The 17,373-nt window shown below is 40.9% G+C and overlaps 1 protein-coding gene across 1 annotated transcript in view; it reads left to right on the plus strand.

The window, feature by feature from the left end:
* The window catches only part of Baz2b (bromodomain adjacent to zinc finger domain 2B), a 219,150-nt gene that overhangs the window by 141,605 nt on the left and 60,172 nt on the right, over positions 1 to 17,373 (plus strand). The window contains exons 7-11 of the mRNA XM_051166087.1: positions 99 to 292; positions 7,409 to 7,609; positions 7,781 to 8,176; positions 14,194 to 14,794; positions 16,612 to 16,899. Of these exons, the coding sequence (XP_051022044.1) occupies positions 99 to 292; positions 7,409 to 7,609; positions 7,781 to 8,176; positions 14,194 to 14,794; positions 16,612 to 16,899 (1,680 nt within the window). The remainder of the gene's footprint in view (positions 1 to 98; positions 293 to 7,408; positions 7,610 to 7,780; positions 8,177 to 14,193; positions 14,795 to 16,611; positions 16,900 to 17,373) is intronic.

A 17,373-nucleotide genomic window follows, 5' to 3' on the forward strand; every position in this document is an offset into this window, starting at 1 on the left:
TGACTTCCAGGGTCTGGCATTTTTCATTTACAGTGTTTGTGAGCGTCATTACATTATATGTCCACAAGTACTCTATTCCCCACATGTTTATTTTCAAGGTATAAACGGGTCTGTCAATGGAAACAGTGCATCTTCTGTCCTTGGTGTCAACACGTCTGTGCTCTCCACTCCTGCTGCAAGTTGCATGGGACAGAGTCAAACCTCAGGCCCAGGTGGAGGTACCCTCAAATGCCATCAGGAACAAAACAAAAGCCAGCCTTTGGATGCCAGAGCCGACAAAATCAAAGATAAGGTAAGCTGTTTCTTCAAGACGTGCACAGAGTGGATCAGCATAAAAGGTAAATATTTTAAAAGACAACCCATCAGAATGTATGGATTAATTTCTTATTACCAACTCCTGCTTTTGTAGAGATATACTTTTATAGTATCATGCAGACATTAGATTAGATAGCGTGGAAAATTAAAACCCAGATTGCCTGTACAAACAATATTTTTGGTAGTAATAGTTACTGGCTAAGCTTTTTGTTTCTTTTAGTTTTTCAGTGGTGAGAGTTGAAGCTAGGGCATCACACAGGTGACAGTTGTGAGGGATGAGCGAGGCTCCAAGAGAACTCGATGGGGACATACTGAATGCCAGCTCTACTGTAATTGCTTTACACGTCAATTTCAATTTTTCCCTTTACCCTACATTTGTGGCTGTTAGTACAAATTGGAAGATAACACCAAAATAATTATCCAATGAGTGGCTCAGCCAGAAATGAAGCCAAACATGTTAACTCTATAGTTTAGGAGAAGCAAAATTAAGGAATCTTTTATTATGGGAAATTTCAGATAACCTCAGTAGACCAATATTATTCCTGTGCACCCACCATGCAGATTGAACTGTTTCCACATCGATCCAGTTCTGTCTCTGTATGCAGGCTATCAGTTTACTGTCTCTGAGCCCTAACTACATTCCCCTCCCCCATCATAAGATTAGTCCTTAAGAGAGGGTCCTGGGTTTGGTGTGGTAGCCCAAACTTTTAATCTCAGCAGAGCCAGGCTATGGTCTAGGCCAGCCTGATCTACATAGCAAATTCCAGGCTACTAGAAAGACCCTGTCAAAAACGGAGCAATAGCCAAAACCCAAGACCCTGGGAAGTGTCCCATAAGAGGAGGGAGTTTGTGCTGCTCACTTAGTATTTCTTTCTCTTTCTCTCTCTGTCTGTCTCTCTTTAAGTTCTATGCATATAAGTCATTTGTGCTTCCAATTTTGTCTTCATGTATCCAATACCCATGGAGGCCAGTAGGAGAGAGTTGTGTTCCCTGGGACCGGAGCTGTACACAGCTGTGAGCTGCCTTGTTGAGTGCTGGGAATTGAACCTGAGTTTTTGAAGAGCAACCTATGGTCCCAACTACTGAGCCATCTCATCAGCCTTACATTTAGTGTTTCTTTTAGGCTATTTTTTCAGTGGGTTACTTCCTTACCAACTGATGGCCTCTTGGCTGGTGGTATCCAGACACATGCAGTGTTGTACAGGGAGCTCAAATGGTACACACCGTCTAGTGAACTGCATTGACATCACTGGAAACAGTTTATAAGCACGCTTTGCTAAGAAGTTAATGGGTGCCTTTCTAGATAATTTTCTGGTACCCAAGCTGAGAGCATCACAAACTCATTTCCCTGCCACTAGAGTAGGCAGTGCTTTCTGTGTGCCGGTGCCTTGGTCCATTTGGGAAAGAGCCACTCTTTTCAACAAATCTGAAGCTTAGCCTTAGATGAATAGGGGGTCATGAGAAAGAAGTCCTCCTTTGTCCTATAGAAAAATGTCTATATCTGTGATTTCTGTATTAGTTAGAGGGGGGGCATTTATTACTTTCAGTGGGCATTTTCTTTTAAAAGGCAGTAATTCTTAAAGCTCAGTTTTCTTGTTGGTTTGTTTTTGTTTTGAGGCAAGGTCTTTCTCTGTACCAGGCCAGCCTAGAGCTTCAACTCCCCCTGCCTACGTGCTGAGGTCTCTGGTGTGTGTCAGTCCAGCCTGGCCACTAGGAACTCTTTGTCACCCTTTCCTGTTCAGATTGCTGATGTAGGTCCTGCCATATGACTACATCATTTTTTGCCATAGAATTGGTTCCAGATGTAGCACTAGTGTAGAATTTGCACATATGGCATTCCAGAGTCTAATCATTCTAAGCTTATGGCTTCTGTTTTTCACACAATGCAAGGGAAACTGACATCCCAGCCTCATAAACTGTGGCCCATTGTTAAGTTCAGGTTTTGTTTGTCCAAGACACCTTCAGCTGCAGTTTACCATCCCCTCTTTTCCTGATCTCTGCTTTCCAAGCAGAAAACAGATAATCCACCCAGACAAGAGCTTGGGGAAGGCTTATTGGATGGATCTCAGTAGTCCTTTACAGGGCCCCAAACAAACAGTTTCTCTGTGCTTCAAACAGCACTGAGCACTTGGTCCAAGCTAATGAAAGATCCTCTCTCCCTGCCTCCCACCTGCTGCTCTTCCGCTGCTCATAGGCCTCCCCTAGGATGTGTTTCCAGTGGCAGCCCTGTCACCATAAGCAACAAGGGCCTGTTTCTGAGCCTCTGCTGGCTTCTGTGCATGTGACACACTGAGGGACACACTGCCTGCTCCTTACTCCCATTCTTTACGAAGTAAATCTCATGCCTTGTGTCATTGGATATATGTCTAAATTGTATTTCTAAAGACCAACTTTAGAACTTTGCATCATCCTACCTCATGGAAGAAGTTTTAAAATCTAGTGAAATATGAAACCTAAAGTGTCCCACAGGCTCGAGGCATTGCAGAAAAACTTGGAAGGCATGAGTGTGAAACAGCCCTAACTTTCCTAACTTAGTGAGGAATGTGCAGTGATATTCTTAAACAGAATTAGAACTTCTCACTAAAACCTCTCATCAGGAGCACAGACTGAGACTGACCTACACACTCCCTTTTCTCTAACTGTACATACAGATCTGATGTGCCATATTGGCACATGTAAACAGCTCCATAAACTCTACAGTGTACAGAGATTGGCTGATAAGCAAAGTTTGAATTATTGTTAGAATTTAATCATAATGTAAAATTTATGATTTCTGATATTCTTAGGCACTTTTGAGTAGTACACATGCCAATATGTGTTATAACGTTGTTTACATAAGCTGAACATAAAATGCTGTATTTTTGGGCTGGAGATATGGCTCAGAAGTTAAGAGCACTGGCTGCTCTACCAAAGGTCCTGAGTTAAAATCCTAGCAACCACGTGGTGGCTCACAACCATCTAGAATGAAATCTGGTTCCCTCTTCTGGGTCTGCAGGTGTACATGCAGGCAGAACACTGTAAACATAATAAATAAATCAAAAAAATAAATAAAATACTATAATTTTACTCATTGTTTGTCAAGATTAAAAGCTGTACTAAAATGGCCTGATTAGCCCTTTCATGTGTAGTCTGAAAGTTTCTTCAGCTGATTTGTGTGTCATTCCTTGAAGGCCTTCTCACTAGGGTCACTGACAAGCTCACCTCTCATGAAGTTTATCTAGATCTAGATCTTTAGAACACGTTTGCTCAGACGTTTGCTAAGACAGCCTGCCTGAAGAAAAAACTAAAGTGGAATGCCTTCTTCTACTTTTGCCACTATATAAATTTCTGTCCTTTGTAGCCAATGCAATCTTTAAAAAAAATAAGATTTTCAAAAATCTTCAAGGAAATTATAGGGAATATGACATGATGCTTTCTGTGAACAAAGTATGCAGTAAACCCCAAAATTTGAGCATAAATTATAGACTTATAATATGACCCAGCCAATTTATTTGTGGGTGTGTGCCCCAAAGATTTGAACGAAGAGTCTCAAATGTATGAATGTCTAGAGTAATTATTCCTGATACCTAAAAATTGATGCTTCCTTCTAAAATAGACTCTTGTGTATGTGCATGTATGCTCGCACCCATTTCATAGCATATGTGGAGATCAGAGCACAATTCGGGGAGTCGCTTCTCTCTTTCCACCGTGTGTATTGTCAGGATTGAGTGTTTAATGGATTTAGTGTTTCTGTGTCTGAAGATATATTCTGATAACTACGTGCCAGTACGAATAGACTTAATAGTACTGAGCTGTGCACTTTAAACATGCTTAAATTTTAAAATTAAATGTGCAGGTTTTCTGTGGACCTTAAGGAGGCCGCCCTGTATTATCACTCCATTGCGCCATGTCTGCTCCACTCAGGATGAAATGCACTTGCCCTTTGCTCTTATTCAGGGCCCTCTGAGCTGGGGTCTGCTGACCCACCCTTCTTTATCTCCTGCCACTCTTTCTTCCTTCTCTATGCTCTAACCAGTCCACTGACTTCCTCTTTTGGATACGCCCAGTGTGTTTCCAGCTAATGACTCTCTCTATGGCTGTCCCTCCTGTCCTGCAGGGTTCCTATCTTAAATCTGCATAAGGGTGCTTGCCCTCCCTCGGGCCTCAGTGCAAAGATACCTGATGACAGCAGCAAAGTCCTGCCGACACCCTCCAGCACGTGTTGTCACCACATGCTTCTTTTTTATAGATGTTATTTACCACTCACAACAAATGTATATGTCATATGTTGATTCATGTCTCCTGTTCTCATTAGCAAATTTCCTCATATCCCGATTCCCCAAAAGGTTTAAGCGGATAATAGCCTTGAACATGTCTTGTTTTGTTACTGAAAAAAAGTGTATACAGTGAAATGAAAGTTCAAGAGAGTTCTAAGAAATTCTCTGAGATCAGATGGAATAAAATTAGTCATCTGCCCTTTGATCATTTCATGAACTTAATACGAGTTTTAAAGAAGTTTTTGGGACAGTAAAGAGACTTTACCTAACTAATTTGCAAATATGACACACACCACATTCCCAGGAACATGGGAAGTGAAATTGTTGCTATTCAAACGTACTTCTGCCCACTTCCCTGAGTGCCGCCATAGCTGTGATACGTGTCTCCCAGCTTCCCCAGGGCTTTGTGATCCGTCCTACATTGTGAATACATGCTCTGCATTGGCCGCTTCCGTCAGACTCACAGACTGTTTGTGAATGATGCTCTTTCGTCCTTGTTCTTGAATGGACTCTTCTCTACCCTTCACCAGCAGGTGTATACTTGGAGGGGTGTATATGTGGTAGCCCATACCTTTAATCCCAGCACTTAGGAGGTAGACACAGGTGGATCCTTGAGTTTGAGGCCAGCCTGGTCTCCAGCTCAACCAGAGTTACACAGAAAAACAAAAACACTCTCCCTCTCGACATGTTTTTTTTTTTGTCCACCAATTCTTGTTGACTCCATATTCCCTAGCTTTCTAGCCTGTATTATTAAGCCAGAAGTGGTCATTTCAGCTTAGACTCACAACTTGCTGTGTGTGCGTAGAAACCATGACAGGCACTGACTGCAAAGGAGCTGATCCCCTGCCAAATGGTAGATCTAACATTAACACTGTTCTTTCCCTTTGGCCTTCATGCTGTGGTCTTTCTCACTGTGCTGTTCCCACACCATCCAGATCCAGTTTCCATAGTTTCCATAGCGTCTGAGGGAAGGAGGTAGACGCCACAGGCCACAGGGAGTGATGAAGCGGCCAGTTCCCTGTTGGAGGCTGTCTGTGGAAGCTGAAACTGCAGCTTCGGCTTTGGCGTCCCATTGTAGCAATCGGCTTTTATTATTGTTTTATACTATATAATTTTATAGTTCTTCTCATGATTTATCTTTTTATCCAGTACTCATTCCTTTTTATTAAATGTTTAGTGTCCATTCATTCCTATTTGGATCCAGTTTCTTCCATATCCTCCTCCCACCTTTGTGTGCTTGCTGACCTTGCTCTTACTCTTACTTGTTTGTGCTCTTCCCTCCGTCTCCCTTTTCCTCCCCTCTCCCTCTCCTCCTCATGACCCACAGAATCCATTCAGTGCTGCCTGTGTGTACACGAGCGTAGGATCGTCTACTGGTGCCCGAACCACCCCTCACTGACCGCATCACTAAGAAAAGTGTGTTTGCCTTACCCAGTGGCCATCAGTTGCCAGTAGGTTCTCAGGTATAGGTGGAACTACAGAGTCGCTTCCCGATCCTTCCTGGGACTGTTCCCCATCCTTCCTGGGGGGACTGTGGCTGGCTTGCTCTTCTGCAGGTCCTATACGAACAGTCACATGTCCTCAAAATACAGTTTCATTACAGGTATCTACCTCTTCTGACCATTTCTTAAACACAAGACTTGTCCATTGGTTTGTTTGTTTTTCGAGACAGGGTTTCTCTGTGTAATAGCCCTGGCCTTCCTAGACACGCTTTGTAGACGAGGCTGGCCTGAACTCATAGACATCCGCCTGCCTCTGTCTCCGAAGTGCTGGGATTAAAGACGTGCACCACCACCTGGCTAAGATTTTTTTTTAAAAAAATATGAATTATATTATTCCTTTCTGTTGGCTTTTAATAATTTTCCCCTAAATATCCTAGAAATTATCTACCCCCCCCACACACACACAAACCATATGAATTCTTCCTTCCTAAGAAGGTTTCACTATGTAGCCATGGCTGGCCTGGATTCCCTATGTAGACCAGGATAGTCTGAAATTAATAGAGATACTCCAGTCTCTGCCTCTGTCTCTGCCTCCACCTCCTGAGTTCCAAGTTGATTGACATATTCTTATAAATGATTATATTCCTTGGTACAGCTTCATAAGTCTTTTTCTGTCCACCTTGTCTTCCATGTGTCCCTCAGTCCTGGATGCACGTGTTTGCGTCTATATTAAGACTCTCCTTCCCTCTGTCCACCATTAGACTGAGTGTACTGCATGCACACAGTAATATTATAGTAAGTACTTTAAAAAGTGAAGGCTTGTCTGCATAACTGTATAGATGAAGGCGGCTGACACTAAATCAAGGTAATTATTTTGTGGACTGCATTTTTGAAAGTTGCAGTATTTGAATCGTAGCTGCCAAGTAGGTAAATCTATATATGTACAATATTTATATTTAATTTTTCTGTATGTGACAGTATCTACTGTTAAAGCCATACTTTATGCTTTATGCATAGGAATAAAGTTAGTACATTAAGTATCACAATAGAATTATTTGATATAGTCTTAAATAGAAAAATATAAATTTTCAGGTTACAAAACCCCTCCCCACCCCATAACAATTTTTTTAAAAATTATTTATTATTTTCTAACCATATTAATGGGACAGATGCATTCGGTAACTAGCCATTTCAGGACTTCCTTCCACTTTCTACTGATGATGTCCTGTCAGATAAGTTAGCTGATAATAACCCTTATGACAAATGATTTCTCTTTCTTAAGATGGTGTTTTAATATTGAAGATATCATTTGAAAAGTAAAAGATAATGCCTTTTCCGGAAACCTGATTTTTTAAAAAAAAGTATAGTCTTGCCAAATAACGGCTCTTTCTCCAGAAACCAAGGAAGAAGGCTATGGAAAGTTCTAGCAACAGTGATAGTGATTCAGGCACATCGTCAGACACCTCAAGTGAAGGCATTAGCAGTAGTGACTCAGATGATCTGGAAGAGGAAGAGGAAGAAGATCAAAGCATTGAGGAGAGTGAAGAGGACGATTCTGACTCCGAGACTGAAGCACAACACAAAAGTAACAACCAGGTATTGTTCTACCGTGTGCAGGGCTCATCCCCAGTGAGGGCTTAGAGGCTTCATGTCAGCTCACAGCCTGGCCAGCTTCTCAGACAGAACGCTACGTTTACAGGTATTGGCCATGTCTTTACCATACGTGATTAGTAAAACTTTGTCAACAGTTTTAAATTTTATTTCCAGGTGCTATTACATGGTATCTCAGACCCGAAAGCAGACGGACAGAAAGCAACTGAAAAAGCCCAGGAAAAAAGAATACACCAGCCATTACCTCTTGTGTCTGAATCCCAGACCCAGTCACCATTCCAGCCCCAGCAGAAGCAGCCTCAGGTTTTGTCACAGCAGCTTCCATTCATTTTCCAAAGCTCTCAGGCAAAGGAGGGATCTGTGAACAAACACACCAGTGTGATACAGTCGACGGGACTGGTGTCCAATGTGAAACCTTTGTCCTTGGTAAATCAAGCCAAAAAGGAAACTTACAGGAAACCCCCAGGCCCTTCTCCCGATGTCCTCACAGCAGGGCATAAAAATACCTCTGAAGAATCTAGTTCTTTGACCAGTGAATTGCGATCCAAACGGGTAAGCTAAATATTCCGTGTACCAGAGTTTTATTGCTAGAAAACAAGTGGGGCTAGGTTATAGCTCAATGTAGTCATGCTCAAATGTGGAGCCCAGCACTGGGCTTGAATCTTAACTCTGGGAGAGGAAAAAAGATTTTATGCTGTGGGTGTAGCTCAGTGGTAGAGAAAGACCTGGGAGTCTTTCTCAGTGGCAGAGAAAGGCCCCTACATATCCCAAAAATGTGTTTTCTGATTACATATGTGAGGCAGATATCTATATCTATATAGTTACATATAGATATCTGCCCACATACTTCTGAAAACACTCTTGTGCCATCCCATCACCTCCACCCCCTGCCAGTTAGAGTACATTATAGTTGAATAAGGTGTGTTTTTATAGTTATTTTGTTTAAAATTATGCCTCTTTATTTTAGTATTAATGTGTTCTGTGTTGAAGAAATAAACTCATATAATTGACCTTTACTCCTAGAATTAACAGGTTTTTAAGTGTAAGAGTCTCTTTTAAAGACCCTTTCCCAGTGGTGCTACAGTGCTATGTGCCTGTATCTCTGCTTGCTCTAAAGCCTGAGGCAGCCATTGCTTGGTTGGTTTGATTTTTTTTTTTTTTTTTTTTAAACACCCTTGGTTTTTTGTTTTTGTTTTGTTTTTCCAGAAAGGGTTTCTTATGTGTCCTTGACTGTCCTGGACTGGCTTTGTAGACCAGGCTGGCCTCAAACTCACAGAGATCCGCCTGCCTCTGCCTCCTGAGTGCTGGGATCATAGGTGTGCACCACCGCACCTGGCTTGGTTTGATTTTTTTTTTTTTTTTTTTTAAATTTTGTATGTCTGTGGTGTGTGTGTTTGCTGTGCAGGTTGCAGATGTCTGTGCGGGAATATGGAGACCAGAGAGGATGTTAAGATATGCGGCTCCTCCGTCAACCTCCACTTCTTTCATTTTAGATAGGGTCTCACATAGAACCTAGAACTAGGTTGGCAGCCAGTTAGCCCAGTGATCCCCAGCCTTTTCCCTCGTCCTACTAGAGGTATCATTTTGACATCACAGGAGTAGGTGAACACATCCAACTTTATGTGGCTTCTAGAGGTTTGAACTCGGGTCCTCATGCTTGCACAGCAAGCGACCTTACCACCGGACCATCTCCCCAGTACTGGCTATTGATATTTTAGTGCCAATCTGCATTTACTCATTAGCTAATATTATCTATAACTGTTACTAATGCTCTTAGCTCCATTTTCAAGTGATAAACTTGAGATTTATAGAACTAATCTTATACAACTCAATTACTTTAGTAATTCAGTTTTGTATAACAACTCTCCTAGGACCACACTGCTCATTAGTGGTATAGTTAGACTCTGAATATAGGTTATTTGGTGATGGAATCCCTAGTCCCCTTTGTTCATTTGCTTGTTGACATTTTTATTGATTTGGGTGTAGGTACATGTGTGTGTGTTCACAAGCCCCACAACAGGTGGAAATGAGTTCCCTCCTTCTACCATGTTGAGTCAGGCTGTCAGGCTTACTGGCAGGCCCTGCTATGGGCTAAGCCATCTAACCAGCCCTAAATCACCACTTAACCATATAACGAGCTGTCTTGTTTTAAAAAAGAAAAGAAAAATTCACCATGTGCCTTTCATCAGCTGTTCTGATGCTGTTCTGAACTGGGTCAAAGAAGCAAATGACTCGATTAAATTTTCAGGTTCTGAAGCCAAATTATGAATCAGCTTATTGGGGAAAGTTTAAGGAAATTATTTTTTAAAGTCATTAAATCAGACTGCATTGTGGTTTAACTAATGTGTGTTTAAAGGGCTTCCTAGGTATTTGAAATGTGTAGCCAGATTCATAACCGCCAATCTAACTAGAATGACCAATGCTACCAGAATATCATTTGTATTACACTCCTCAAACACAAGAAAGTATTATCAACAGCTCACAGGTTACTTTCTAGTAGCAAACTCAATTAAAAATCAGGCTGTTTGGCTTTAAACTTTTCATTAATGTATTATTTCACTCTCAGATAATGAATCCACAGAACTATATTAGTAGTTACTTTTATTCCAAATAATTACATGTTTGTGGTTTCCTAAATGCTGCTTTAAATAATTCTATGAAAGAGTTCCCATCTGGGGAGATGGTTGTCTGGGTAGGAGCAGTTGGTGTGCAGGTGTGAGGACCTGGGTTTGGATTCTTGGCACCTGCATAAGAGGCCAGACCTGGTCCATGTGTGGCTGTGGCCCTCCTCCCACTGTGGGGACTGGAGACTGGAGGATTGCTTGGGCTTGCCAGCTGCTAGCTGACCTTCAGATTCAACAAGAAATCCTGGCTCAAAGCATAGAACAACAGAGGAAGTCACACAGTGTCCTCCTCGGCCCTCGTACATGCAACAACACACTAATGTGCACATACACACATGTACATCACACATATAAATAACAACGCAGTTACTGAATAGCCATTTATTAAATGGGTTGCATATTTACTTACTAAATGCAGTAAAGATGGTATCTGTACACATGCAGCCCTGTTTCTATACTAAATTATGTAAAGAAACTCTGTGTGGCTTAAGTTAGTCTTTTTCTATTGCTATAACTAATGAAACTTCAGGGTAAAGGACTTCAGGCAAGCGATCTCATTAAAATTCACGTCCTTACTCTAGAGTTCATTCTAGAAGTGTATACAAGCTATTGAGATGATAATTAATTGTAAATATTTTATGTGACCAGACATCTTTTTTCTTTTTTTGTACGGATGCTGTGTGTGGGTGCGCGGGTGCACACGTGTGTGTGTGTGTGTGTGTGTGTGTGCGTGTGTGTGTGTGTGTGTGTGTGTGTGTGTGTATGTGTATGCTGCACATATGTGTGTGCATACCTCATGCTTTCAGGGGGCTCTAGTCTCCTGGACCTGGAGTTACATGTGCATGCTGGGAACCAAATCTGCATCCTCTGCAAGAACTGCAGGTGCTCGTAACCACTGAGCATCTTGTTTTGTTTTGTTTTTTCGAGACAGGGTTTCTCTGTGTAGCCTTGGCTATCCTGAACTCACTTTGTAGACCAGGCTGGCCTTGTACTCATAGTGATCCACCTGCCTCTGCCTCCCTGAGCGCTGGGATGAAAGGCACGTGCCAGCATGTTTGTCTGTGTTACAGAACATTTTATCAACATTTTTTTGAAATAATTTCTTTATAGAACACTATAACATACTTAATTTTGTTTATTTTTAATGGCAGTCTCTTGTTCCATCCTACTTATTATTAATTCATTGCCCTTATCATTAGTCTTGAAGTTGGCTTATTTCTTATCATTGATTCATTCAGTATCTACATTGTGAACATGTAATTCAAATTAATAAGTGTGATTATTACATATAATAAGGATTTATTTTGCACTTGCTGGAAATAAGGTAAGGGATAATAAAGTAAGACCTTAGATGTAGAAAAACCCTCCAAGCTTATCTCTTCCATGCACTGCATGTGGGTAGTTGATGCTTTAAAACAGCAATTGTCATCATGATTTTTAAGATACTTTTTCTAATATCAAAGGGGATAAAATATGTACTCTTAAGATTAACTGACAGTAGCCTTGAAATATAATGCAACAATCTTTGTTTATTCCTGAAACCCTGTTGGTATAAACTAATGGTATGAGAGCCTTTAGAATTATAGGAAGGAGCAGTTGCTGAAAATGAAAATATGAATGAATAGTGTAAACTTTCCTTTCCTGGAACCATTTGGCCCCATGTTACAAGAAAACATAAACTAGTAAATGGTTTGTTATATGACAGCTACATTCTAAGAAATGAAACACATGGGATTTTTTTCTGCCAGAAAATTATATCTTAGATTTATAAAAGTATTTTATCTAAAAATCGTAGTACAAACTGGAAAGGGACATACTGGATAAATAACTACTAATTAAAAAAGCTTTGTGAGGATTTGTATGTAGTATTTAGTTGTATTTAGTAGCATTTGTTTACAATGCGTTACTTGACTGATGTCATTTTCTTCTGTGTGAGCGTTTGCCTGTGTTGATACGGCTTGTGTAGCACATGGGTGCTTGATCTCCGTGGCATCAGAAGAGAGGGGTAGATCCTCGAACTCAAGTGATAGGTGGTCATGAGCCACCATGCAGGTTCTAGGAACTGCACTTTTGTCCCCTGCAAGAGCAACAAGTGCTCTTAACCACTGAGCTATTTCTCCAGCCCCTAATTTTAGAAATTAACAAAATATACCTAGCAGTGGTGGTGCACACCTTCAATCCCTGCACTCGGGAGGCAGAGGCAGTTGGACCTCTGTGACTTTGAGGCTAGCCTGGTCTACACAGTCTTACAGGACTGCCAGAGGTAGACAGAAACCCTGGCTTCTTTTCGGGGGTAAAGAAAAACAAAACAAAATGAATTAAAATTATATTTTAATAATTCTAAATCATTCTACATTTCTTAATCATAACAGTAAATTTTACATTAAAATGTTTTTGGGGGTAGTTCCTTTATAAAGATTGAATTATTTTCTTATTTATATGTATGGGTGTTTTGTTTACATATATGTCTGTGTACTACATGTGTGCCTGGTACCCAGGCAGGCTAGAAGAGGTTATGGGAACCCCTGTACTTGATCTGCAGACAGTGTGAGCTGCCATGTGGGTGCTGGCAATTGAATGCAGGTCCTCTGGAAGTGCAGCCAGCACTCTCTCCCAAAGTAATTACTTCAGGCTTTTCATATATAATTTTTAATTTTTATTTTATTTATAGAAGTAAATTTTATGATTTGACTGTCTATAAATTTTTCTTGATAATTGTCATTCTTTTGAAAGTTTACTTATTCTGCTCTCATTCAGGGTATTGAACCCAGGACCTTGCATATGCTGGGCAAGTACCCAGCTACTAAGCCTAGCACCTAGTTCCCCATTGGCCTCCCAGTATCTTAAACTTTTGCATTGAAAATATTGTCTAGCTGACTATGATGGCCTGTGTCTGTAATGCCAGCTGAGGCTGACACAAGAGAATTGCAGTGGGTGGAGGGCACTTTGGGTAGCGATGAGCCCAGGCAATAATAAACAGAAGAGTTCCTAGCTCCAGAAGTCATTTGGTAGTCTAGTATTAGTTTCAGGCGAGTTTCCGGTTCCAGGCTGTAAGTAATGTTTCAGCAAGACCGTAAATGCCAGCGTCTGCTTCAGAAATGTATCAAAAAATGGAAATAACTCTTTAAAGCATTATACATAAAGACCTATCTAAACTAAGAAAAATTAAAGGAGGAAGTCTTTCAGGGCATGCTTTACTCCTAAAATTTGGGATTTAGAGGCAGGGAAATTCAGGAGTTCAAGGTCAGCCTAGCTATGTGAATGACACTTGGGAGCATCATGGGGGTCAGGTACAGAATGTTTCTGACTCAGATGAATTCAGGAGACTGCCACGTTAGGGCTTGCAGTGTGGACCTTATTCATCTGTCTGAAACTCTTCATCGTTGCAAACGACTTTAGTGAAATGTGGAGCAGAAAAAGTGTGACATGCTGCTGGCCTTAGCAGTAGTCCAATCCAGGTGGAAAGGTCAGCTAGGACTGCTTATGAAATAATTTGCACATGACTGACTTTGGAAGGCTGGCAGTGCTCCCAGAAGCTAATCAAAGAAAACCAATGTAATATAAATTTGCATTCTTATATAGTATTTATTGGAAGTTGAACAGGAAGAATTAACAGCATGGCCTAAATTTGAGCAATATTTAATGAAAGAATCCAAAGACAGAGTAATAGACAGTTGGGTTGGGAGGCAATTTTTAGGATTTCAGCGTTGGATTATTATGAAAATGGGAGCAGCAGTCAAGAAAGTGGACAGTCAAGAAGTACGTGCCTTTTAAGTGGTCAAAATGAACAGAAGTGTGATTCTGTTGAGTCTAGCCGAGGCTCGACAGCCAGCCAGCTGTCATGGCTGACACCCCTTGCCCTGCCCTGTCCCTGTTTCTCTGTGCAGCTGTAGTGTGATTGTTTCCTGGCCTGTCTCATTTTGTTTTTAATGTCTGTTTCACCAGGAACAATACAAGCAGTCATTCCCATCACAAGTAAAGAAACAGGAGTCGGCGAAGAGCCTGAAGAAGGTTATTGCAGCTTTGTCAACCACAAAAGCAACCACTACTTCACCAGCACATCCAAAACAACCATTAGAAAACAACCACCCCAACCCATTCCTGACCAATGCACTTTTAGGTAACCACCAACCAAACGGAGTTATTCAAAGCGTCATTCAAGAAGCTCCTTTAGCGCTCACCACCAAAACTAAAATCCAGAGTAAGATCAACGAAAACGTGGCAAGCAGCACCCCCTTTTCCTCACCTGTCAATCTGAGCACAAGTGGGAGAAGAACTCCTGGCCCCCAGACCCCAGTGCTGCCCTCTGCCTCTCCCATCCTGCACAGTCAGGGCAAGGAGAAGGTGGCCAGCAGTACCGCAGCCCCAGGCAAAGCGCAGCATCACTCCCATCCTGCAAAGTCTTTGGTGGAGCAGTTTAGAGGAACGGATTCAGACATTCCCAGTAGTAAAGACTCAGAAGACTCAAATGAGGAGGAAGATGAAGACGAGGAGGAGGAAGATGAGGAGGACGATGAAGAGGATGAGTCTGATGACAGTCAATCAGGTTGTTTTCTGTTTTTCAAATTTGAAGCTTACTTTTAAGTGTATGAATCAAGGTGTCAAAACAAAAGTCTTAATTTACTTGGCTTGAAATCATTGCCTGTTTCTTGCAGCTGATAAAACAGGAAAGTAACTGATACCGCAATTCTAAGTTAAATCTTAGATGGTCAGTCACCTGGCGTGCAATGACTAACTGTAAAGTGGGTATGATGATGCAGGAATCAGTTTTATCTCTTTCCTGAATCATAATTTTATTCAGGACCACTTATTCATGGTACAATTGTTAATCTTCTCAAAAATAATTTTGAGCCATGTGGTCATGGTGCACGCCTTTAATCCCAGCTCTTGGGAGGCAGAAGCAGGTGGAGCTCTGAGTTTGAGGCCAGCCTGGTCTACAGAGCGAGTTCTGGGACAGCCAGGTGTAGGAGGGTTATTAGTTCTTTTAGAATTTCATTCAATGTTTTTGGACAAGTCACCCTGTCCCTTTCTCTCTCCTCATCTTAGATGAGTTTTGCCCTCTTTTGCTACTCATTAAAACGTTACTGGATATCTTTAACATGGAAAAATTTTCATCATGGTCATTTTAAAAAAGCCCAAAACTTTAAGTCCTTTTTGATATCAGAATTTATTAGTAACAGAGAGTCATGATCTTATGCCTTGATTTCATTTACTCTTTAGTTTTTTTTTAATATAGAAATTGCTTTTAATGCACAAAATGGAAGACAACTTACAATTTAAATATAGTAATTATATAACTGTGTATGTATTTATGTTTGTGTGTGGATTTGTTACTAGTCAGCCATAAATATTTTTAGTAACTACTATGAATAGGAAAATAGTCATTATGCAATTTTATGTCCTAATAATGTAAAATCCTGAAAGGCACCATCAGTATTCATAGCTTTTAAAAGCTAGTTTTCATTAACCCCGGTGCAGGCAATAACACCAGAACAAACAGATGCTGTTCTGGGCACCTTTTTGGTACAGTCCTGTGTTTATCTAGAGCTTAATCCGGTCTTGTATGTCACTTGTCTACAGGAGTATGTGCTAACATATGTGTAAACATAGCAGACTTCACAGCCAGGAGACCTGCCTCCCTTAGTTGTCTTTTGTCTTGTGAGTTATTTCTGAGCACAGTTTGTGACTCTCAAGAAGCATGGTGAAGTTTTCACTGGAATAGTAAAACTACAGCTAAACCAGCAAAACATGGAGCCAAAAGCACTCCCTAGAGAATTGTTTTGTTAATGCAGATAGAAGGCTGACGGGGCTCCAGGACAGGGGCCGGAGCACAGGAGACACAGCATACCCGGGACTCTGCCAGCTTTCCTTAACTTACCTATGTTTTCTCTGTTAAATTGAAATTAATTTTGAAAGCATTAAGTAGAACTGAAATGTGAATAACATCATGTGGGAACTGTTTTATGATTCAAATGTTAGACAAAACAAATTGTTTTAAGAGAGATTTGAAGAACTGTAGTCTACATACACTTTACTCAAATAACTTATAAAATAGTAATTTTAAAGGCTGGGCGTGGTGGCACATGCCTTTAATCCCAGCACTTGGGAGGCAGAGGCAGGTGGATCACTGTGAGTTCGAGGCTAACCTGGTCTACAAAGCGAGTCCAGGACAGCCAAGGCTACACAGAGAGACCCTGTCTCAAAAAAAAAAAAAAAAAAAAAAAAAAGTAATTTTAACATTTGCACTTTCTCTTGGGAAATGGCTTTCTTAAAGCTTCCATTGAAAATACTGGCTCTGAAATGCTCCCTTAGGTTGTTGGTTATGACCCAGTTGTAATATACAAGTGCTTCTCTACTTCCCAGAATCAGATAGTAATTCAGAATCAGATTCAGAGGGCTCAGAAGACGACGATGAGAAAGACCAGGAGGAATCAGATAGTGACACTGAAGGAGAGAAAGCTGCTGCGAGCCTGAATCAGACAACCTCGGCTGCCAAAAGCCCTCCCGTCAGCCTCACAGCTCCCTCGACACCTCACAGCCTCCACATAGGAGGCCCCCCAGGCTCGGCTCCCGCTGCCCTGTGCTCTGAGCCTCAGGCGCCTGCTTTCCTTGGCACCTCTTCTTCCACACTCACTGCAAGCCCACACTCTGGTACCTACACTTTATTTTTATGAATGTAAAGTGAAAGTCAGACTGCAGCACCAATTGCTGTCTGCAGTTTTCTGGAGATGATCTCGTTGTAATCATATATTGAATCTGGATTTTAAATTGACTTTAAAAACATATTTTGAAAAGATTTAATCCATTGTCTGATATTATAATTTTTCCCTGTGGTTTCTATTTTAAGAATATAATTGATGACCCCTCTTGACTTTTGAATACTTTCGTGTTTTATGTTCATCCTTTTGTTTAGTGCAGAATTCATTTCAGACTTGGATTTTTTTGTGTTTTATATGAAATGATCACTTGGGCAACTAAATGCCTTCCCACTCACTATATAACCTAAATCTTTTTCTCTTTTCTTTTCTGTTTTTAGTGAGTAATATTCTAAGTCTATAACATACTATCTTTTTACATATTTGGTTTATTATAAATTTCTAGGAATTTCCATTAAAAATTCTTACA

Source organism: Acomys russatus, chromosome 24, assembly GCF_903995435.1.
Source record: "Acomys russatus chromosome 24, mAcoRus1.1, whole genome shotgun sequence".
In the NCBI taxonomy this organism is placed as follows: Eukaryota; Metazoa; Chordata; class Mammalia; order Rodentia; family Muridae; genus Acomys; species Acomys russatus.